Raw genomic sequence first — 18,128 nt, 5'->3', positions numbered from 1 at the left:
CAAGATGGCGGTCCGCGGCTGTCACTCTCGGGCTCGCGCACCTCCCCAAGATGGCGGCGCCCGAGGCCTGGCGCGCCCGGAGTTGCTGGTTCTGTGAGGTAGCGGCGGCAACGACCATGGAGGCCACGTCCCGGGAGGCGGCGCCAGCGAAGAGCTCGGCCTCGGGCCCCAGCGCTCCCCCCGCCCTGTTCGAGCTGTGCGGGCGGGCGGTGAGCGCCCATATGGGGGTTCTGGAGAGCGGGGTGTGGGGTAAGTCGCGGGGTGAGGGGCTACCTCTGGCAACGAGCGGAGGCGGCCCAGCGGCCGGGGGGCACGGGGGGCGAGGCCGGGAGGCCCGGGGCAAGGCCCAGCCCGGGGCACTGGAAGGCAGACAGTCTGGTCGGAGAACGAATTCCGTGACTGACGAGTCTGGGCAGAGTAAAGATGGGGACCAAATCGGCAGGTGGACCTGCACCGCGGCCTGGCAGGGGGGCGCGGGGGGCGAGGCCAGGAGGCCCGGGCTAGGGCAAAGCCGACAGGGCTCAGAAGGCAGGGGCAGGACTGACGGGCTGGGCCGTGGGTACCGAACTGACACTCTGGCTAGACCGGACTGGGAAGGCTCGGATGTCGAGCCGACGGGCAGGGATGGCCCTGCTATTTGGGGGCGGGGGCCGAGGTTGGGAGGCCCGGCCTAAGGCAAAGAGGCCAGGCCCGGGGCCACCCAACCTGACTGACGGCGCGGGGTCTCTGGCATATGCCTGACAGACACCGAGACTTCAGCGGCCAAGACCCCGGAGTGCCGAGACCCCGGAGGCCAAAACGATGAAAGAGTGTAGCCCATTGGATTGGGGAGCGAAGGATGGGGCAGGGGGAGAGGCCGAAAGGCTTCGGGTGCCGAGGCCTGTGTGATGGCCCAGGGCAGAGGCGAGCGAACTGACGAGCGGGGCCTCGGGTGCCAAGCTGCTTGAGCGACAGACTGACGGGCAAGGCAGGGAGCGCCCCGGGCCACTTGTATTGGCCTGAGCGGCGAGGAAGGGCCTGGACGCGGGTGAAGGGAGGCCCGAAGCGGGTCTGCGATCCCGGGAGGCTCGAATGACGGACAGGCGGGAAGGGCCAAGGAGGCCCCAGGCGGGGCCACGGCCGGGGATCCTGGACTTGGGGGCGGGGGGCGCACCGCCGCTAGGAGGCCCTGGTCCGAGTGGGAGCGAAAGGAGGCCCCAGGCCTGAGAGCGGCGGGGACCCACGGGCCCGGCTCGGGTGGAGGGCGCCCAGGCTGAGCAGCAAAGGCGGGCATCCTGGGGCCGCCGGGATGAGGAGCTGAGGAGAACGAAATGAACAGCTTAGCTGGTGGGCCTGCGAGCACGGCAGGCCCGGGTGGGCCGGGTAACGGGAGAGTAGGCCTGCCGCCCGATGAGCACGAGGAGGCCGGGCTGTGGGGTGTGTACCCTCGGCCGCAGTTTGGCCGCTGGTGAGGAGAAGGTGGGTCGGCGTCTTGGGGACTAACAGGGTGAAAGAGAGAAAAGTAAGGGCCTCTGAAGGATAGGCCTGTCTACACGGGGGCAAGGGAGGCCTTGGGCCTGCAGTGCCTGACACTGGTGGTGTGAGGGGGTGGGGTCCAGAGGCCAGGACTGAAGTTGGGTGGGGATGTTACAGGCCAGGCCCTGGGCCTAGGAAAGAACTGGGAGGGGTGGTAAGAAAGGAGGCCCTAGGCCTTGGGGGTGGGGGTGGGGGTTCTAGAGAAGGCCTCGGGAGTGGTGTTGGTGTCTTTGCTAGGAGGAAGTACCTGGTAAGGTCAAAAGTGAGGCCTTGAGGTCCTGGGGTGGGGGCTTGGGTTGCACCATGAGGAGGTGTTTGGGGCGTTGGGCCTCGGGGAATATTCCCACGGCTGTAGAGAGTGGTTAAGGAGGCCCAGGAGTATGTGGTGGGGATGGGTCACAGAACCTGAAGAGGCCTGTGTCTTTATGTACCGCGGAAAGACTGTTAGAATAGGTCAGGCCTGGTGGGGGGAGGGGATTGTGGAGCCTCAGTGCCAACAGCTGAGAAGAGAAGGGTCCCGCTGACCCATGGGGAATGGGAGAAAAGTCTCAGTGGAGCTGGGCCGAGGGCTCAGAAAAGTCCTGGGGAACGTGGAAGAAGGAAGACAGGATCTGGCTGTGTCAGCCTGGAGCTTCCAGGATGCTAAATCTGACTAGGAGGAAAGAGGACTGGGTGTGGAGGCCCCAAGTTGGGAAAAGGAAGAAATGAAGGTGTAAACTGGAGAGTAGCAAGGAAGACCCTGGCTTAAGAAGAATAGAGAAAGGAAGAGAGGAGTTTGTGGATAATAGGGGATGAGAATCCCTGTGGTTGTGAGAGGGGACGGCTAAACTCAGGGGAGCAGATTGGAGGGACAGAGGAGAAAGAGCTCCCGTGGGCCTCACCCAGGTCAACAGTCACACAGGGAAAGCTGGATCAAGTTAGGCCTCTTAGAAGAGCCAAGTAAGAGGCCTGCTAAGCAGTGCTGTTTTGGAGGAAGGTTTCAGTGTGGGCTAAGAGTCATGAAGGGCTTCTTGGAGGTAGAGGACTAATTTTGCTTTGTGTTGGGAGAGGAGGAGAAAAAAAACAGAGGCATCAGGAAAGGATACAATGAGGAGAGAAAGTAGAATAGGTGTGTTATACCTTGAATGCCAGTATATGGAGTTGGATTTAATCTTCAATGCAATAGAGAGCTTGCGTTAGTGTAATAGCATAGGGAATTAGTGCTTTCATTCAGCAAGTGCATTGAGTAGCTACTATGTACAAAAAATTGTACTAGATTCTTGGATCGCAATATTCAGTCATTCCACAAATAAGTATAAAAGGAGATCCTGGAATGGAAGTTCTTAAAGATTTTCCTTAGATGTGATATACTACAAGATCTCAAACTTACTCTTGGCTGGACAGAGAGATGCTATTGACAGGAAAAGAATAGTAATCACCAACATTTAGTGAGTTTATTATGGCCAAGCATGGTCTTAAAAAGATTACAAGCACGATCTCCTTTAATTTTCACAACAGTGTTATGAAATAGTTATTATTATCTCCATTTTAAAATTGAGGAAATTTAGTCTGAAAGATGTTAATTTGCCTAAGGATGCACAATTAAGTAAGTGGTACAGTCAGGATTTCACCCAATATTGTGCCACTCTAGAGACCAAACTGTTTAGCTACGATGCTGTAATACCTCTCTGATCTCGGGAGGTCAGCAAGCAGATTTTGTATTTCAGATATATTGAATTTTGAGTATAGAACCTAATTATTTCTATTATTCATAGGATTGTACTAGTTCTGGATATAGTGGGTGCCCAAAGGATGGAAGCAGCCAACCTGAAAGAGTGGGAAGAGAATTCAAAAAATGCTTAATAAAGGGCATGTGATACTTGAATGAAGAGCTGTTATCCTGAAAGTGGCAAGGATATTCCTGGTGGAAAGGACAGCATAACAAAGTGAATCTCATGCACAGAGGCAGAAAAAGTATAAAACATTAGATAATTGAAAAATGTAGTTTAGTGTGGCTGAAGTATAAGAGGCAAATCAGGGAGCTGGTTTGGAGAAGTTAGTAGAGCCCAGATTATAAAGGACTTTTTTTAATCATACATATTCAGCAGGACTTTTTAAATGCAGAATGGTTCATTATGCTTGGGCAGAAGTGAACTGACCAGCTGCTAAATGATCATATTAGCTTGCTTTGTGGGATTATCTCACCCCTGTAGATGTATATGGCCTTGAAACTCCAGCTGCCAACTAAGTGGCTGAAGATAAGTGAATCGGAGTTTGAATTTGACATAGGGTAGCTTCTATAGGTTCCATTTGTCATGTGGGAAGTCTGCTCTTCCATGTTTCTGCCCTCCCCTCCCCCCCCCCCCCCGCAATAGGATACAAAATGCTTAGAACCCTAGAAGAAGAAAAAAATAAATTTTGTGTTTTGGTTTTTGTAGCCCTCCCAGGCCCAATACTTCAAAGCATCTTACCTCTGCTCAATATATATTACTTGGAGAGGATTGAGGAAACTGCCCTCAAGAAAGGTGAGTGCCTTTCTCTCTTTCTCAGTCAGTGATTGTAAGCAAGGCGCCATAATGATCTTCAGGTAAATATTACACCTGACCTGCATAGAACTTCATGTTTTTCAAAAAGTACCTTCACACCTAAAACACAAAACAAGTATATGATGCTTACTGTAATAATAAAAGTGAGACCATGGTCACACCATAATTAATAGCAAAGCTAGACTAGAACCCATATCTTCTGAATCTTAGTTTTTCTATTTCCCAAGTGGCCTCCCAAACCCCTCGCTGGACATAACTGTTAAGAACTAGCATTTATCACCCTGGCTGGTGTGACTCACAGGGTACTGAGCACCAGCCTGTGAACTGAAAGATTGCTGGTTCAGTTCCTAGTCAGGGCACATCCTTCGGCCACTGGCCTGGGTCCCTGGTTGGGAGGCAACTGATCAATGTTTCTCTTGCACATCAATGTTCCTCTCCTTCTTTCTCCCTTCTTTGCCCTCTCTCTAAAAATAAATAAATAAAAATCTTTAAAAAAAACTCTGCTAACATTTATGTAAGTAACCCTGATGTGCCAACTGTGCTTTCCTAGGCACTTTACCTGAAGAAACTTATTTAATCTTTTTTTTTAATATTTATGTAGTTTTAGAGAGAAGGAGAAAGAAAGGGATAGAAACATCGATGTGTAAGAGAAACATCGATCAACTGCCTCTCCTACACCCTCAACCAGGGACCTGGCCCTCAACCCAGGCATGTGCCCTGACCAGGAATTGAACAGGCAACCTTTCGGTCCACAGGCCAGCACTTAATCCACTGAGCCACACCAGCCAGTGTTTATTTAATCTTTTCAACAATTCTGTGAAATAGTTATTATTAACCATGTTTTATAGATAAGGAACCCAAGGTACAGAAAAATTAAGTAACTTGCCCAAGGTCATATAGCTAGAGTGTGGTTTGCTGATATTTAAACCCAGGCAGTCTGTCTTTATAGCCACTGCTCTTTACCACTTTGCCATGCTGCTTTTGTGAATGTAGAGGAGGACAGCATTAAAAAACTGATGTACTTCATTCATCGTGGCCAAGGAGCGGCCAAGTAAATGTGATATTTCTCCCTATAGGCCTCTCTACTCAGGCCATCTGGCGCCGACTATGGGATGAACTGATGAAGACAAGGCCCTCCAGTCTGGAAGTAAGTTAAGGCACCAGGTAGAATTCTAGCCTGACTTTGCACAGTGAAAGCAGGAATAGCACACAAATATAAATTGGGTATGGGTAAAGTGCAGGGGCAGGGTTGGAGTAAATTTGGGAGGAGGGCTCTGATGGTTTGTCATAAGGTACTTTACCATTTGGCATTTGTCACTGATTTACTTGCTCACCGTGTTTGCAGGTGACACAAAACAGGGAAAGGTAGTGATCACAATGGAAGACCCAGTTCATAGAGGTCTTGACAGGGCTGGAGCGATGGTCAGACTTAACAAGATGAAATTTAATAGGATAATCCAACTACTCATTTAAGCCTAAAAGATTCCAGTTGTAAGACCTTAGGAAAGAGGGGTGGAGGGCTTAGCAGCAACTTATATTAAAAAATAAAAATTAATGGGTTTTAGTCAACAGTATGTTAAAGCCACTCATATAAAGACCAAGCTGTGTGAACTGATGTAACTATAATGTAGGCCAAAGGACAAGGGGGATGATAGACTTGTCTAGCTCTGCAGAGGTCAGGCTATTCCTGGAGTATGGAGAAAGAAGTCAAAGCTACATCATGTGAGTCACATTTGGAAGACTGGAGATTTTTCCTGAAAAAAGAGAAGACTTGGGGAACATGAACTGTTTTGAAATAGTTGAATGGTTGTCTCATGAAAGAGGGATTAATAGACTTGTTCTGGGTGGAAGCTAAAGGAGGATAAATTTTTGCTTAACCACATGTATAACTTTTAAACTCTGAGCTTAATGGTGATGAAACGAGCTAATTCCAGAGATAATAAGCTTCCCATCTCCAAGTGTTCACATAGGTCCTGGATAACTACTTGACGCAAGGGTATTGTAGAGGAAATTCAGCATAGTAAGAGAGGCTGAATAAGATGAGTTTTAGGATTGCTTTTAACCCTGAGATTCTGTTATTTATTGGTTCGGATATAACTCATTGGAGCTCTCGTTTAAGCATAATTTATTTTGCTGCTCCAAAATTAGGTGACAGGACAGACTGAGTTCAATAAAATTGACTAAAACTTACCACATACCAGGTCTTATGCTAGATATTGGAAGTACAGACACAATTACTAATCTTGAGGGAACTACCTGTTAAGTGGGAAAAATCTGTAAACAAGTACATCATTTATAGTAGGATAAGTGGTGTAATAGAGAGAGCAAGGAGGATGAGGGAAAGGGGAGCAAGAAAGTCCTTCCTAGGAAAGAGTATTTGAACTGGGATTTACATAGTGAATGAGGCCAAATGACAAGAAACCAAACTCTGATCAGGAATTGTAGATTGCATTTCTGGGGTACACTGGGTTCAGTAACATTCAACTCCAGGTCCTTCAGCTTTTGCACTCCCATGTCTGGACACAACCCCTGGAGTTCAGTGTGATGACACTAAGTCCCAATGCAGTCCTCAGGCACTGTATTCAGGAGTTAGGCCTTATTAAGAAGAGAATTCAATGCAATAATATTAGAAAACAATAATGGCTTTTGCAACCTTTTAAGAAACACAAGATCTACTTTGTCCCACTTTGTCCCAATGTTTCCCAGACAGTATGGTTGACTAGCCAGTGATGGAGATTGTAATATTTTTCTCTGGGAGAAAGCTTTTTTCCCTCAATATTAGTTCCATCTTCCTGAAAATGAATGTCTATTTGTTATCTTGTTTTCTTGTGACAGAGCATTTCAGAAATTTAGGAAACCCCAGCCTTGGTGACCTAACAGTCACCTAGACAGAGGTCTTGACTTGGATCATATTCATTACAGAGTGTGTCTTCTGCTTCCCACTTTTGCATGACAGTGACCTTCCCTTCATTCATGATTCAAAAACTCTTATTGAATGCCTGCTCAGCTTCAGGCACTACACTAGGTTCTAGGGTTACAGTGGTGAACAAGTTAGACATAGTCCCTGACTGCTTATACTTTTAAAGCAATAGTATTTCTAACGGTACAGTACCAGTGTGTGTGTATTAAGAGATCTATATAATAGTATAGGTATTCTAGAGACAAAGGGGATTACTCAATAAATGGTTCTCTAGTAATTGGTTAACCATTTAGAAAAAGTTAGAGCCTCACTTTACAATATATTAATATAATTTCTATAGGGATTAAAGATTAAATTGTAAAAAGTAAAAGCACAAAACAACTAAAAAAGGAATAAAGGTTACTAGTTATTTAATCTCGGGATGGAGAGTGCTAATTATTAAATGGGCAGGACCAAATAGGAAAATTGGACAAACTTGACCATATAAAACGCCAACATTATAAATACAACTTAAAAGGTACATAAACTGGTAAAGAATATTTGCAACAACATTTGCAAAATAAAGGGATACAGAGAATAAGACAAAGGCTCTATTGGAATAAAATGAGTAAAGATTTGGACAAATTACAAAATAATAAAAATCTCCAATAAAGTGAAAAATGTTCAATCTCAGTAATTAAAAAAAAAATGGGAAAGTAAAATTGTACTTCTTATAAAGTCTTGTTTTGATTTGGTTTTGATTTAAAAGGTAATTCCAGGGGTGAGTAAAACTTGAATTTTAATATGCTGTTGGTGGGAGCTGGTTATAATTGTCAAGAGTCATTCATTTCCAAATGTTCATTACAGCAAAGTTTAGTGTCAAAAAGTTAGATTCCTTGGTTGGTGTGGCTCAGTGGATGGGGGCTGGCCTGCGAAGCAAAGGGTCGCAGGTTTGATACCCAGTCAGAGCAAATGTCTGGGTTGCAGTCCAGGGCCCCAGTAGGGGGCGTATGAGAGGCAACCACACACTGATGTTTCTCTGCCTCTCTTGCTCCCTCTCGTCCCCTCTCTCTAAATAAAATCTTTTTTAAAAAAAGTTAGAAACAATTTAAATACTTAATAATACAGGAATTATTAAATATAGCACATCCATATTTTCAAAACATTAATAAAATCATGTTCTAAAAATACTTAAATACATGGTGGTAAATATGTTTAATGATATGGTGCTATAATGTTAAAAGAAACAGCCTTTGAACCTTCTGAATTGTCTCGAAGTTCTAAAAACAAGTATCTAAAGCTATTCAAATATACATATATGTACACTCCAAAGAGTTGGTTTACACAGTTTTTGATTTGCTTCCTTATAATTCCACAGACAATATTTCTACTATTAGAAAAGCAGTAGTGGGCAATAGTTTATGAACATTTGCTGGCTGTAACAGTTTAGTACAAGAAAATATTTCATCCTCCCTGGTTTGTACACAAACACACTTCTTCCCCCACCAATGCCTGAGCTGCCCGCCCATTTTGGATAGGCCAAGGGTTGTAGTTGGAGGCAAATGTCATTTCACCTCTTTAGTGGTGCCTCGTTTACCTTGCTGTCACTAAAAGCAAGTATTTAAATCACTTTGCATTGTCTGAGTTATAGTATACAAGTCCACAAAATGAGTGGCTTGGACTAGATCTCTCAGGTATTTTTCAGCTTTAAAATTTTAGCATAGATTCTTCTAAAAAATAGTGATAGAATAAAATGCCGCAAACTACTGTCTGCTCATGCATTAATTCATGAGAAAAAAAGCCATTGAGATAGTTTTCATAACTAACTTTATTACTCATTTAATCCTCACCACTCTACGATGTATAGTTCTCTTCCTGACTTGATAGATAATGAAATTGAAGCAGAAAGAGGTGAAGTGAGTGACTTGCCTAACATTAGTTTGTGAAAGGCAGACCCAGGATTCAGGTTGAGGCAGTCTGGCTGAGGAGTGCATGCCCCTAATGATGATGTCACGCTGCTCTCACTGCAGTTTTCATGGCTGGGGTATTTCAGTTTCAGATATTCTTGCTTCTTTTCTTTACCAACCAATAAAATGTCTCAAAAAGCCCACTATTTAGTTAACTACATATTCCACATGCCTCATGGTCAGAAACAGGCATAATATATTGGTTCACATCTTTGTCCATATCTTAGGCCCAGATCTGCAATAAAACCAACTGACTATCTCATTTGTGAAGTTGAAGCCTTGCTAGGGTTACCCACCATTGTTTTTCAAGGGTGTGAGTGTGGGCCAGCAAATGTGTAGGAAGAGTGCTAGAGTTAGGTAGGATTTGGATTCAGAAATACCCCCTCTGTTTCTATTCAAGATTGAGTAGATTTGGCTGCCAGGTATTTTTTCCTACTCTCCTAATGCCCCCACACTGCTACTGGTGAGAGGTCCTTCTCTTCTTGCCATGATGTTACCTCAAACATAAAGTCATTCCTAATCATCACTAAGTACAGTCTTGGGGCATAGTGAGGGCAAAGGGAATGACACTTTTGCCTGAGAATAATAGGGGCCCAACTCCTGCCAAGGACCTAAGATACAGAATGAGGATCACTCTGGTATGAGGGGAATGCATGGAGATAGGGTAAGTACCAAAGTGTCTTTAAATCTTGGGAAACTCTCAGGCCCCCACTACCTTTGCTTCAGGCTGAATAAGTACCCTGCTTAACAGGCCCTGCCTCCCTCCAGTCCATTTCACATTGCCCCATCTCTGCTGATTATCAACAGCAGCAGAAGTAACATTTTGTATTTTTTAGTTTACAAAGTACTTTAACTGCCTCATTTGATCTTCACAACAAACCTGTGAAGCAGGTTTTACAGATGAAGAGAGGTTTAGAAAGGTCCAGAGGAGAAAGCAGAGCTGGCACCTGTATCAAGGTCAGCAGACTTTCCACTGCACCTTAGAATGGCAGCTTAGGGAAGTCTTTGTCTCAGTGTGTCCTTTTGGAGTGGGAGCAGTAATTCCTAACCTCTGATAACCATCATAACCATTTTGGAGGAGGTTTTAAAAAAAAACAAACAGATTCACAGACCTTACCTCAGATGTAACATAATAGCATATCCAAGTCTGGGTACCTAGTGTATGAATTTTGGGGGATAAAATCCCAGAGTAAATTCTGATGTACACCAAAGGTCCAAAAACCACTTGCATTCAAAGGCTCTCTAAATATCAGAGTAATCTGATGAAGTCTCATATCCATCAAAGCAAATAACTATTGCCTTGGAAAAAAACAAAGAAATTTATGATTTGTCCCTGCTTTCCAGGAATTTCTGTTTGGGATAAGACGTGTGCAGGCAAAAAGACTCAACATCATAAGGCATGTCCATCAAAGTCTAAGATCTGAGTAGTCCCAACAAGGGAGGCAAGGGGAGGGCCAAAGGGGGTACAAGAGAGACAAACACTAATAGCCTCAGAGAATGAAACGTTAGTAGGTCCTTTCAGGAAATCTATTTATCTTGGCGATGGAGAGCATTTCTGGACATAGGAAAGGACAAAGAAGGCAGGTTTGGGTCAGTGAGGTGATCAGTTTGGCCAGAGGAAAACATTCATGGAGTAAGATGTGAGAAATAAAGCTTCTGAGGTAGGCACAGGTTATATTGTGGAGGTGCCTAGATGAGGAGCTTCAAATAGATAGTAGAAAGATGGTTTTTTAAAAGCGGAATAACGTACAAAAAAGGAAAAAGCCCAATAAAGCAGAATGTAATCAGGTGTATTTTACAAAGGTAAATCCAGTGGACATGTGTAAGTTTGGAATGGGGAAAAGGAGATAGGGAGAGCAGTTGGGAAGCTAATGAGGTCAGGTGTCAAGTCATAAGGTTTCTGAACTGAGGTGCTAGTGTAAGAATGGAAAGTTGGGATCAGGTTCTAGAAACAAACATGGAAGGATTTACAGGAATGAGTGATTTTCACCTGAGAGACACTTTAGTAAACTGGTCTTTGGAGCCAAATCCCCTGGGCTCAAATCCTGATTCTGCCTCTTACCTGTGTAATCACAGGCAATGACAACCTTTTGGGCCTTGCTTTTCTTACCTGTAAAATGAGGCTTATCATAACACATGCCCAAAGATGTGAGGATTAAATGAATTTGTATAAATTATCTAGAATGTTGCCTGACACAAATACCTATCGGGAGGAAACTGGTATGATGGTTCCATGGGTAGCACTCTTAGTATCACAGCTGTCTGGCATGTTCTCTGCTTTCAGAGTGTGACGTGTTGGCGAGCCAAGTTTATGGAGGCCTTTTTTTCCCATGTTCTACGTGGAACCATCGATGTGTCTTCTGACAGGCGTCTTTGTGATCAGCGTTTCTCACCTCTTCTGCATAGCTCCCGCCATGTCCGGCAGCTCACCATCTGCAACATGCTGCAGGGTGCAACTGAGCTGGTGGCTGAGCCCAACCGCAGGGTTCTGGAGACCCTGGCCAGTTCCCTGCATACCCTCAAGTTTCGCCACCTGCTGTTCTCTGATGTGGCTGCTCAGCAGTCACTTCGGCAGCTGTTGCATCAGCTTATTCACCACGGGGCTGTCAGCCAGGTGTCGCTCTACTCCTGGCCTGTGCCTGAGTCGGCCCTTTTCATCCTTATCCTCACCATGAGTGCTGGCTTCTGGCAGCCAGGCCCTGGTAGCCCACCTTGCCGCCTCTGCGGAGAGGCCTCCCGAGGCCGGGCCCCATCCCGAGATGAAGGGTCCCTCCTGCTGGGCTCACGTCGGCCTCGCAGGGATGCTGCTGAGCGATGTGCTGCAGCCCTGATGGCTTCCCGTCGTAAGAGTGAAGCCAAGCAGACGGCCAGAGCCGCACCTGCCACTCGGGTAACACGCCGCAGCACACAGGAGAGCCTGAGAGCAGGCGGGATAGACCCTAAGAGGGAGCTGCACCCTCCAGCCACCTCCCATGAGGCTCCTGGCACCAAGTGGCCACCCTCTGCTCCAGCCACCACCTCCTCTGCCTCTCCCTCTTCTTCCACATCCGCATCCAAAAGGGCTCCAGCTAGCTCAGCCCCACAGCCTAAGCCGCTAAAACGGTTTAAGCGAGCCACAGGGAAGAAGGGTGTTCGCACTCGTCAGGGGTCTGGTGCAGAGTCTGAGGACCTGTATGACTTTGTTTTCATTGTGGCTGGTGAGAAGGAGGATGGGGAAGAGATGGAGATTGGGGAAGTGGCTTGTGGAGCTTTGGATGGGTCAGATCCCAGCTGCCTGGGGCTTCCAGCCCTGGAGGCCTCCCAAAGATTCCGTAGCATTTCTACCTTGGAGCTATTCACGGTTCCACTCTCCACAGAAGCAGCTCTGACACTGTGCCACCTGCTGAGCTCCTGGGTGTCTCTGGAGAGCCTCACACTATCGTATAATGGTGAGTGCCCTAGAGGGGCAGGGGTTGGGTCTCCCAGCAGCACCACCTCTAGGCCCAATCCTGTGGAGTACAGGGGTATGAGCAGGAAGCTGGAGATGTGGCCCTGCCTGCCTCACAGGGATGCAGGTGGCACACAGGTATGCCAGGCTGTTGGTGCTAGGGAAGAGAAACATGAGGTCTGCAGGCTTGCTTTACAGTTGGAAGCAAGGGTTCCTGAGGGGCAGTGAGAACCTGGAGAATGTATGTTTTAGATACGGTAGACAATCCAAGGGCTGGTGCAAGTATAGTGTATGCAAGCCCAGCCAGGGCTGAGGCTAGATTGGTACCAGTCATATAAAAGCAGCTGTACAGATGAGTTGTGGGACACTTTATCAGACTAGCAACCTGCAGTTCTTTCCTACCTAGTTGTGCCAGCTAGTCAACTTCATCTCTGGCTAAATCCAGCAGTCTGCCTAGATTGTGGAGCACTGCTAGAGAAAATCAAGCTGTGAAGATTGGTGCTACTATACGTTCATCGTCATCAACTTTAATCCCATGTTTGCAACACAAGCTCCATTCCTACTCTACCACTTCAAAACCCTTACCATTTCTTCCTTTATCTGCAGATGACCTCAACTACTTCAGAGAAAATAGAAGCCATTACACATAAATTCCTTCAATTTACTAGCTAGCCTATAAACTTTCCTACCTCTTTCATCCTTTTCTCCTCCACCTCAGAAGAGATCATTTTATCTAAAGTTAACTCTTCTGTGTTCTGGGCCCATACCCTCTCACTTTCTTGGGAATGGTTGTTTCTTAAATCTTAGTATTAAGAGCTCTTATGTACTGCTTAGTATGTGTCAGCATATTTTAAGTATTCCCATTATGTTAACTAATTTAATCCTTACAACCCTAAGGTCAAGTGACTTGCCCAGGATACCTTGCTAGTAAATTAGAGCCAGGGTTTCAACCCACAGCCTGGCTCCAGAGTCCATGCTTTTAAACCACTAAATGTTGCTTCCCTTCTCTCCATTGTCTCTCCCCCACCATTTAAACATTCAGTTGGGTATCCACCAAAATCTACCACCACCTCTATCCCATATTAACTGTCCTTTCTCCTGCCTTTCACAGAAAACCTGTGTTATCTCTTCTCTCACTGCCTACTCCAGTCTTGCGTACATACCCACTACTGCACTGAAGACATGTCACCAAGGTCCTCCTTGTCGCTAAGTTCAATATACGCTTTTCAGTCCTCGTATTGGTTCTCAGCAGTGTTTGCTATTAAGCAGTCTTCCTCATGAAATACTCATTCCTACTTCCTCAAAACCTATTTTTTTCTTCTCTCTGGACATTACTTGTCTCTTAATGTTCAGAGTTCCTCAAAGCTCTCCCCGTTGACACACTTCCTGGGCGATTTTGTCTGTTCCCTTGGTTTCAAAGGCTAACTATGCTGAAGACCCTCCTATTCTATGACATTAGCCCAGATATTTCTTCAAAAACTACAGACCTTATCCAGCTGATCACTAGATATCACCATGAACATATCTTCTTCTCAGTGATGGCACATGGTGACTCAGTTGCCCCAAAAGGAACATGGATTATTTCTTACTCCAAATATGTTTGGTTACCAGGTCCTATCTTTATAATCTAGCTCTCAAATCTTTCTTTCTCCACACCCTTAATTCAGGCTATTAGTTCTCACCTGGATTCACTTCAACACTGCCTCCTGAGTCCATACTCACCATATAATCCATTGTCTACACCGAAGCCAGTCATTTTTTCTCAAAAATGCAAATGCCACTTGTTTACTTAAAAACTCAATGGTTTCCTATCTCCATACACCTTAATTTTACTTACAAGGTCATTCATGTTCTCTCCCGTGCTTACCTCTATAGTTGTATAAAATATTTTTCTCTCATACTTTTAAGCACCAGCCACTTTAATTTTTCATTTTAGAACTGCCATTTTCTCTTTCAGGCCTTACATTTGCCAGGTTCTCTGCCACAATCACTCTTCCCCCTCCATTTAGCCTATCTCCTTTGTTATTTAGGATTCAGCTGGAAAAGCTGGACTGCAGGTTTACTGATATAAGCTGCACTGGGTCTTAAGTACCCATCCTTTGTACTTCTACAGTACTTACCCAGTTCCCATCACGTTATCAGACTGTATAGGCAGAACAAGATCTGTTGCTCACTACTGTCTAGCAAAAACAAACAAAAAACCCCAAACCCTTATTTACTAAGTGCTGGGTAAGGTTTAGTTGAATGAAAGAATCAACTGGTCAGTCCAAGGGGAGATAAAGGAGTGGACTCCAAAGAAATACTTGCTTTGTGGCACTAAGCAACTTTCTTAACCTGGATCTACTCCCTTCTATGGGATGTGATTATCCTTTTCTGCTCCATTCCCATTCAATTAGTCTTGTGAAGTATTCCATCTTGGATCATTGTCACTCTCCTCCTCAGTTCTCAGATCTTCCCACAACCCATAGGAAAAGTCCAGAGGCCTATGCTACTGTGGGGGTCTATCACACAGCTGGCAGCTACATGCTGCCCTACCAAATCCTATCTTGTTTCATGACTGCCCTCACTGATGCTTGAAGGCATAGCCCAGTAGAGTAGACATCAGTTTGCTGGTTACCTGAGGAAAAAAGCAAAACAATGGGTGAATAATTGAGACGTGATTTTAAATAATCTGATCCAAAGCTCGAGATTTGATAGTCATTAATAGATATATTTGGAGTTGTCTCTGAATGTTACCCTTTCTGACACTCCCACATGACTCTTTTCTGCCACAGGCCTGGGCTCTAACATCTTCCGCCTGCTGGACAGCCTGCGGGTCCTGTCAGGCCAAGCTGGATGCCGCCTCCGTGCCCTGCATCTCAGTGACCTGTTCTCACCACTGCCCATCCTGGAGCTGACACGTGCCATTGTGCGAGCCCTGCCCCTGCTGCGGGTCCTCTCTATTCGTGTTGACCACCCCAGCCAAAGGGACAACCCTGCTGTGCCAGGGAATGCAGGGCCCCCTAGCCACATAATTGGTGATGAAGAGATACCAGGTGAAGCACTGTGCATGTGTGTCTGTTTCCACACTAATGTGCAGGTGCATCTGTGTGGGAAAAGCAGGAAGATCTCTAATTCAGGCCTGCCACCACTCGCTCCTGGCTTATCTGGAATGTTTGTCTTTATCCTATTTCTTAGAGATAACCATGGATTAGACAGGGCCCAGACCATAAACCTTGTGAGGAGTGACCATGGCAGATCAGCCTCCAGAAAAGGGATCTGAACTAAGAACAGAACTGTTAGACTAAATTAGATCTCCCAGCTGTATGTTCCATGAACTCCTATGTCTCCTCTACCACCACTGTGCATACTTTATATATTTGCTTGTCCAAGTAGTCTGGTCTTCCTGGACTAAAAGCTATATAAAGTACTAAGTTCCATATTTAGTGCTCTATTCCCAGAACCTAGCAGTGACTAGCATATAGCATATGCACTCAAGGACAAGTAGATGTGACTATTTTTAGTGATTCCCTTTAAGGACAGAATAGGAGCTGTTATGGGAGTAAAGTAGAGGTGGACAGCTGGAATCTTCTCTCCTTACCATACCCAGAAAACTGCCTGGAACAGCTGGAGATGGGATTTCCACGGGGAGCCCAGCCAGCCCCACTGCTCTGCTCTGTACTGAAGGCCTCAGGTTCTCTGCAGCAGCTGTCTCTGGATAGTGCCACCTTTGCTTCTCCCCAGGATTTTGGGCTTGTCTTACAGACACTCAAAGGTAAGAACCAGCTAGAATGGTCAAGGGAGGAGAGTAGGAGGGAACTTTGCATTCTTTTTTGGAAAAGCTATTAAGGTCTATGGCCTCTGCCCCGATCCAGAGTACAACCTAGCCCTGAAGAGGCTGAGCTTCCATGACATGAATCTGGCTGACTGTCAGAGCGAGGTGCTCTTTTTGCTACAGAATCTGACTCTTCAAGGTAAGATTTTCATCCAGAACCTGGGGCATTCCTGAGTTCTTAGGGCTCTGCCACGGAGTAAGCTAGTTGTTTTTTGGCCGTACAACTATAAAATTGCTGTTATAGAACCTGCATGGCCTGCCTTCTAAAAGATCCAAAACTCAACTCCTCTGGTACTACACAGGGGAAATTACTCTTTCAGAGCACCTCACCCAAAAGTTTTTAACCTTTCAATAGCTAATAGAAATCACGGTAGAGGAGGGGTAAATGTGCTGTCATGGACTTGTCTCTAATCCCCAACTGCAAAAAAGGGCAGTCAATGGATGAGGGAAAGTGAACAGAGAATTGTCCATGCAGAGAAGTTCCCTACAGTGAACACCTAGGATTAATCTCTGGTTTGAATTGATTTAGTTCTAGCCTTACTTGGGGTCTTGGACAAAATTCCTTTTCTTTTTGGGTCCCTATAAAATGTTCGCACCCCTTGCTAAGGCCAAGTGGGGCAGGAGAGCAGCACTAGTCCTAATGCAGCCATTAAAATTTATTCTAATTTCTCTTAACAGAGATTACCTTCTCCTTCTGTCGTCTGTTTGAGAAGCGCCCAGCCCAATTTCTGCCTGAGATGGTTGCTGCTATGAAGGGCAACTCCACACTGAAGGGCCTCCGGCTGCCAGGGAACCGCCTGGGTAGGGGCAGGGCCCTGGCGAGGGAGAGGGAGAGGGGGAAGGAGCCAGTTCTTTTGACCTAGAAACAGACCTCTCCACTGGGAACACGTGGGTTAGAATATAGTTGTATGTTGGGACTTAATTAGGCTGGGATACCCTTATTCCCTGTTCTTGGGTGGTTACCAGCATTTCACCCCTTCCCCCCAGGGAATGCTGGCCTGCTGGCACTGGCAGATGTTTTTTCAGAGGATTCCTCCTCCTCTCTGTGTCAGCTGGACATCAGGTACATATTGGGGGCTGGGGGGAAGAGGAGAGGGGACAAGGGATAGAGGGGCAAAAGCATAGACAAGGGATTAGTTGCTTCCTGGGTGCCTAATCCATCTCACCCCTACCAGTTCCAACTGCATCAAGCCAGATGGACTTCTGGAGTTCGCCAAGCGGCTGGAGCGCTGGGGCCGTGGAGCCTTTGGTCACCTGCGCCTCTTCCAGAACTGGCTGGACCAGGATGCAGTAACAGCCAGAGAAGCTATCCGGCGGCTCCGGGCCACCTGCCATGTGGTTAGCGACTCGTGGGACTCATCCCAGGCCTTTGCAGATTATGTCAGCACCATGTGATGGGGCCCATGCCTCACAGGCCCATGCTCAGTACCATCAGCTTGTGGGGGCTGAGGCATGGGCTGCCCAGAACTCCCAACCAATTCTATCTTTCTCTTTCTGCCACCTTTTTTTCTCTATTTTCCTTCATCCCTTGCACTGAGGAACTGGAGGCCTTGATGGGGCACAGCAAAAGCGTCCCCAGAACTGGGTTTAGAGCCTTTGGGCCCCTTACTCAGTAACCTGAGAACCCTGGGCCAGGTTACAGTGGTCATCAGTCACTGAGGACAGCCCCCCTCCCCCTGCCCCAGGGCTCCTGCTTTCCCACCTCAAGCAGGTACCCAAGCTTTAGAGAAGTGTAGGAGTGCCCACTACCAGGCCTCTTCTCTGCTGGGCTCACCATGTTGCTCTCAGGCCTCAGTCCCTTTCATACCTTTATTCCTTTCTTTTTTTTTTAACCAAAAGTTTTTCTTATAAAATAAATTTTGGGCAAACATCACGCAGCCCTTCTTGATGATTCTTCTCCCAGAAAACAAAATTCAGCAGGGCTTTAGGGGGCAGGAAAACCCTTTCCCTGTCTCCTTCCTCTTAACAACTACATCCAGAC

The 18,128-nt window shown here is 46.3% G+C and overlaps 1 protein-coding gene across 2 annotated transcripts; it reads left to right on the top strand.

The window, feature by feature from the left end:
• Positions 1-50: 50 nt before the first annotated feature.
• Positions 51-18,010, top strand: LRRC41 (leucine rich repeat containing 41). Of its 2 annotated transcripts, XM_054572167.1 has the most exons (10): positions 51-249; positions 3,933-4,019; positions 5,117-5,187; positions 11,191-12,334; positions 15,108-15,368; positions 15,923-16,087; positions 16,188-16,286; positions 16,826-16,948; positions 17,135-17,210; positions 17,323-18,010. In XM_054572167.1, exons 1-10 carry the CDS (start codon positions 51-53, stop codon positions 17,540-17,542), a joined length of 2,445 nt encoding a protein of 814 aa, XP_054428142.1. In that variant the 3' UTR covers positions 17,543-18,010. The 2 variants fall into 2 exon arrangements, with proteins under 2 accessions (XP_054428142.1, XP_054428143.1); XM_054572168.1 differs by lacking the exon at positions 15,108-15,368 and having other exon boundaries at positions 85-249.
• The last annotated feature ends 118 nt before the right edge of the window (positions 18,011-18,128 follow it).

Source organism: Pteronotus mesoamericanus, unplaced genomic scaffold (genome assembly GCF_021234165.1).
Source record: "Pteronotus mesoamericanus isolate MK-2021 breed Mesoamerican mustached bat unplaced genomic scaffold, CSHL_Meso_final contig_221, whole genome shotgun sequence".
NCBI lineage: Eukaryota > Metazoa > Chordata > Mammalia > Chiroptera > Mormoopidae > Pteronotus > Pteronotus mesoamericanus.
Note: the sequence above shows the minus strand (reverse complement) of the source record. Positions and strands in the feature narration are given on the sequence as shown.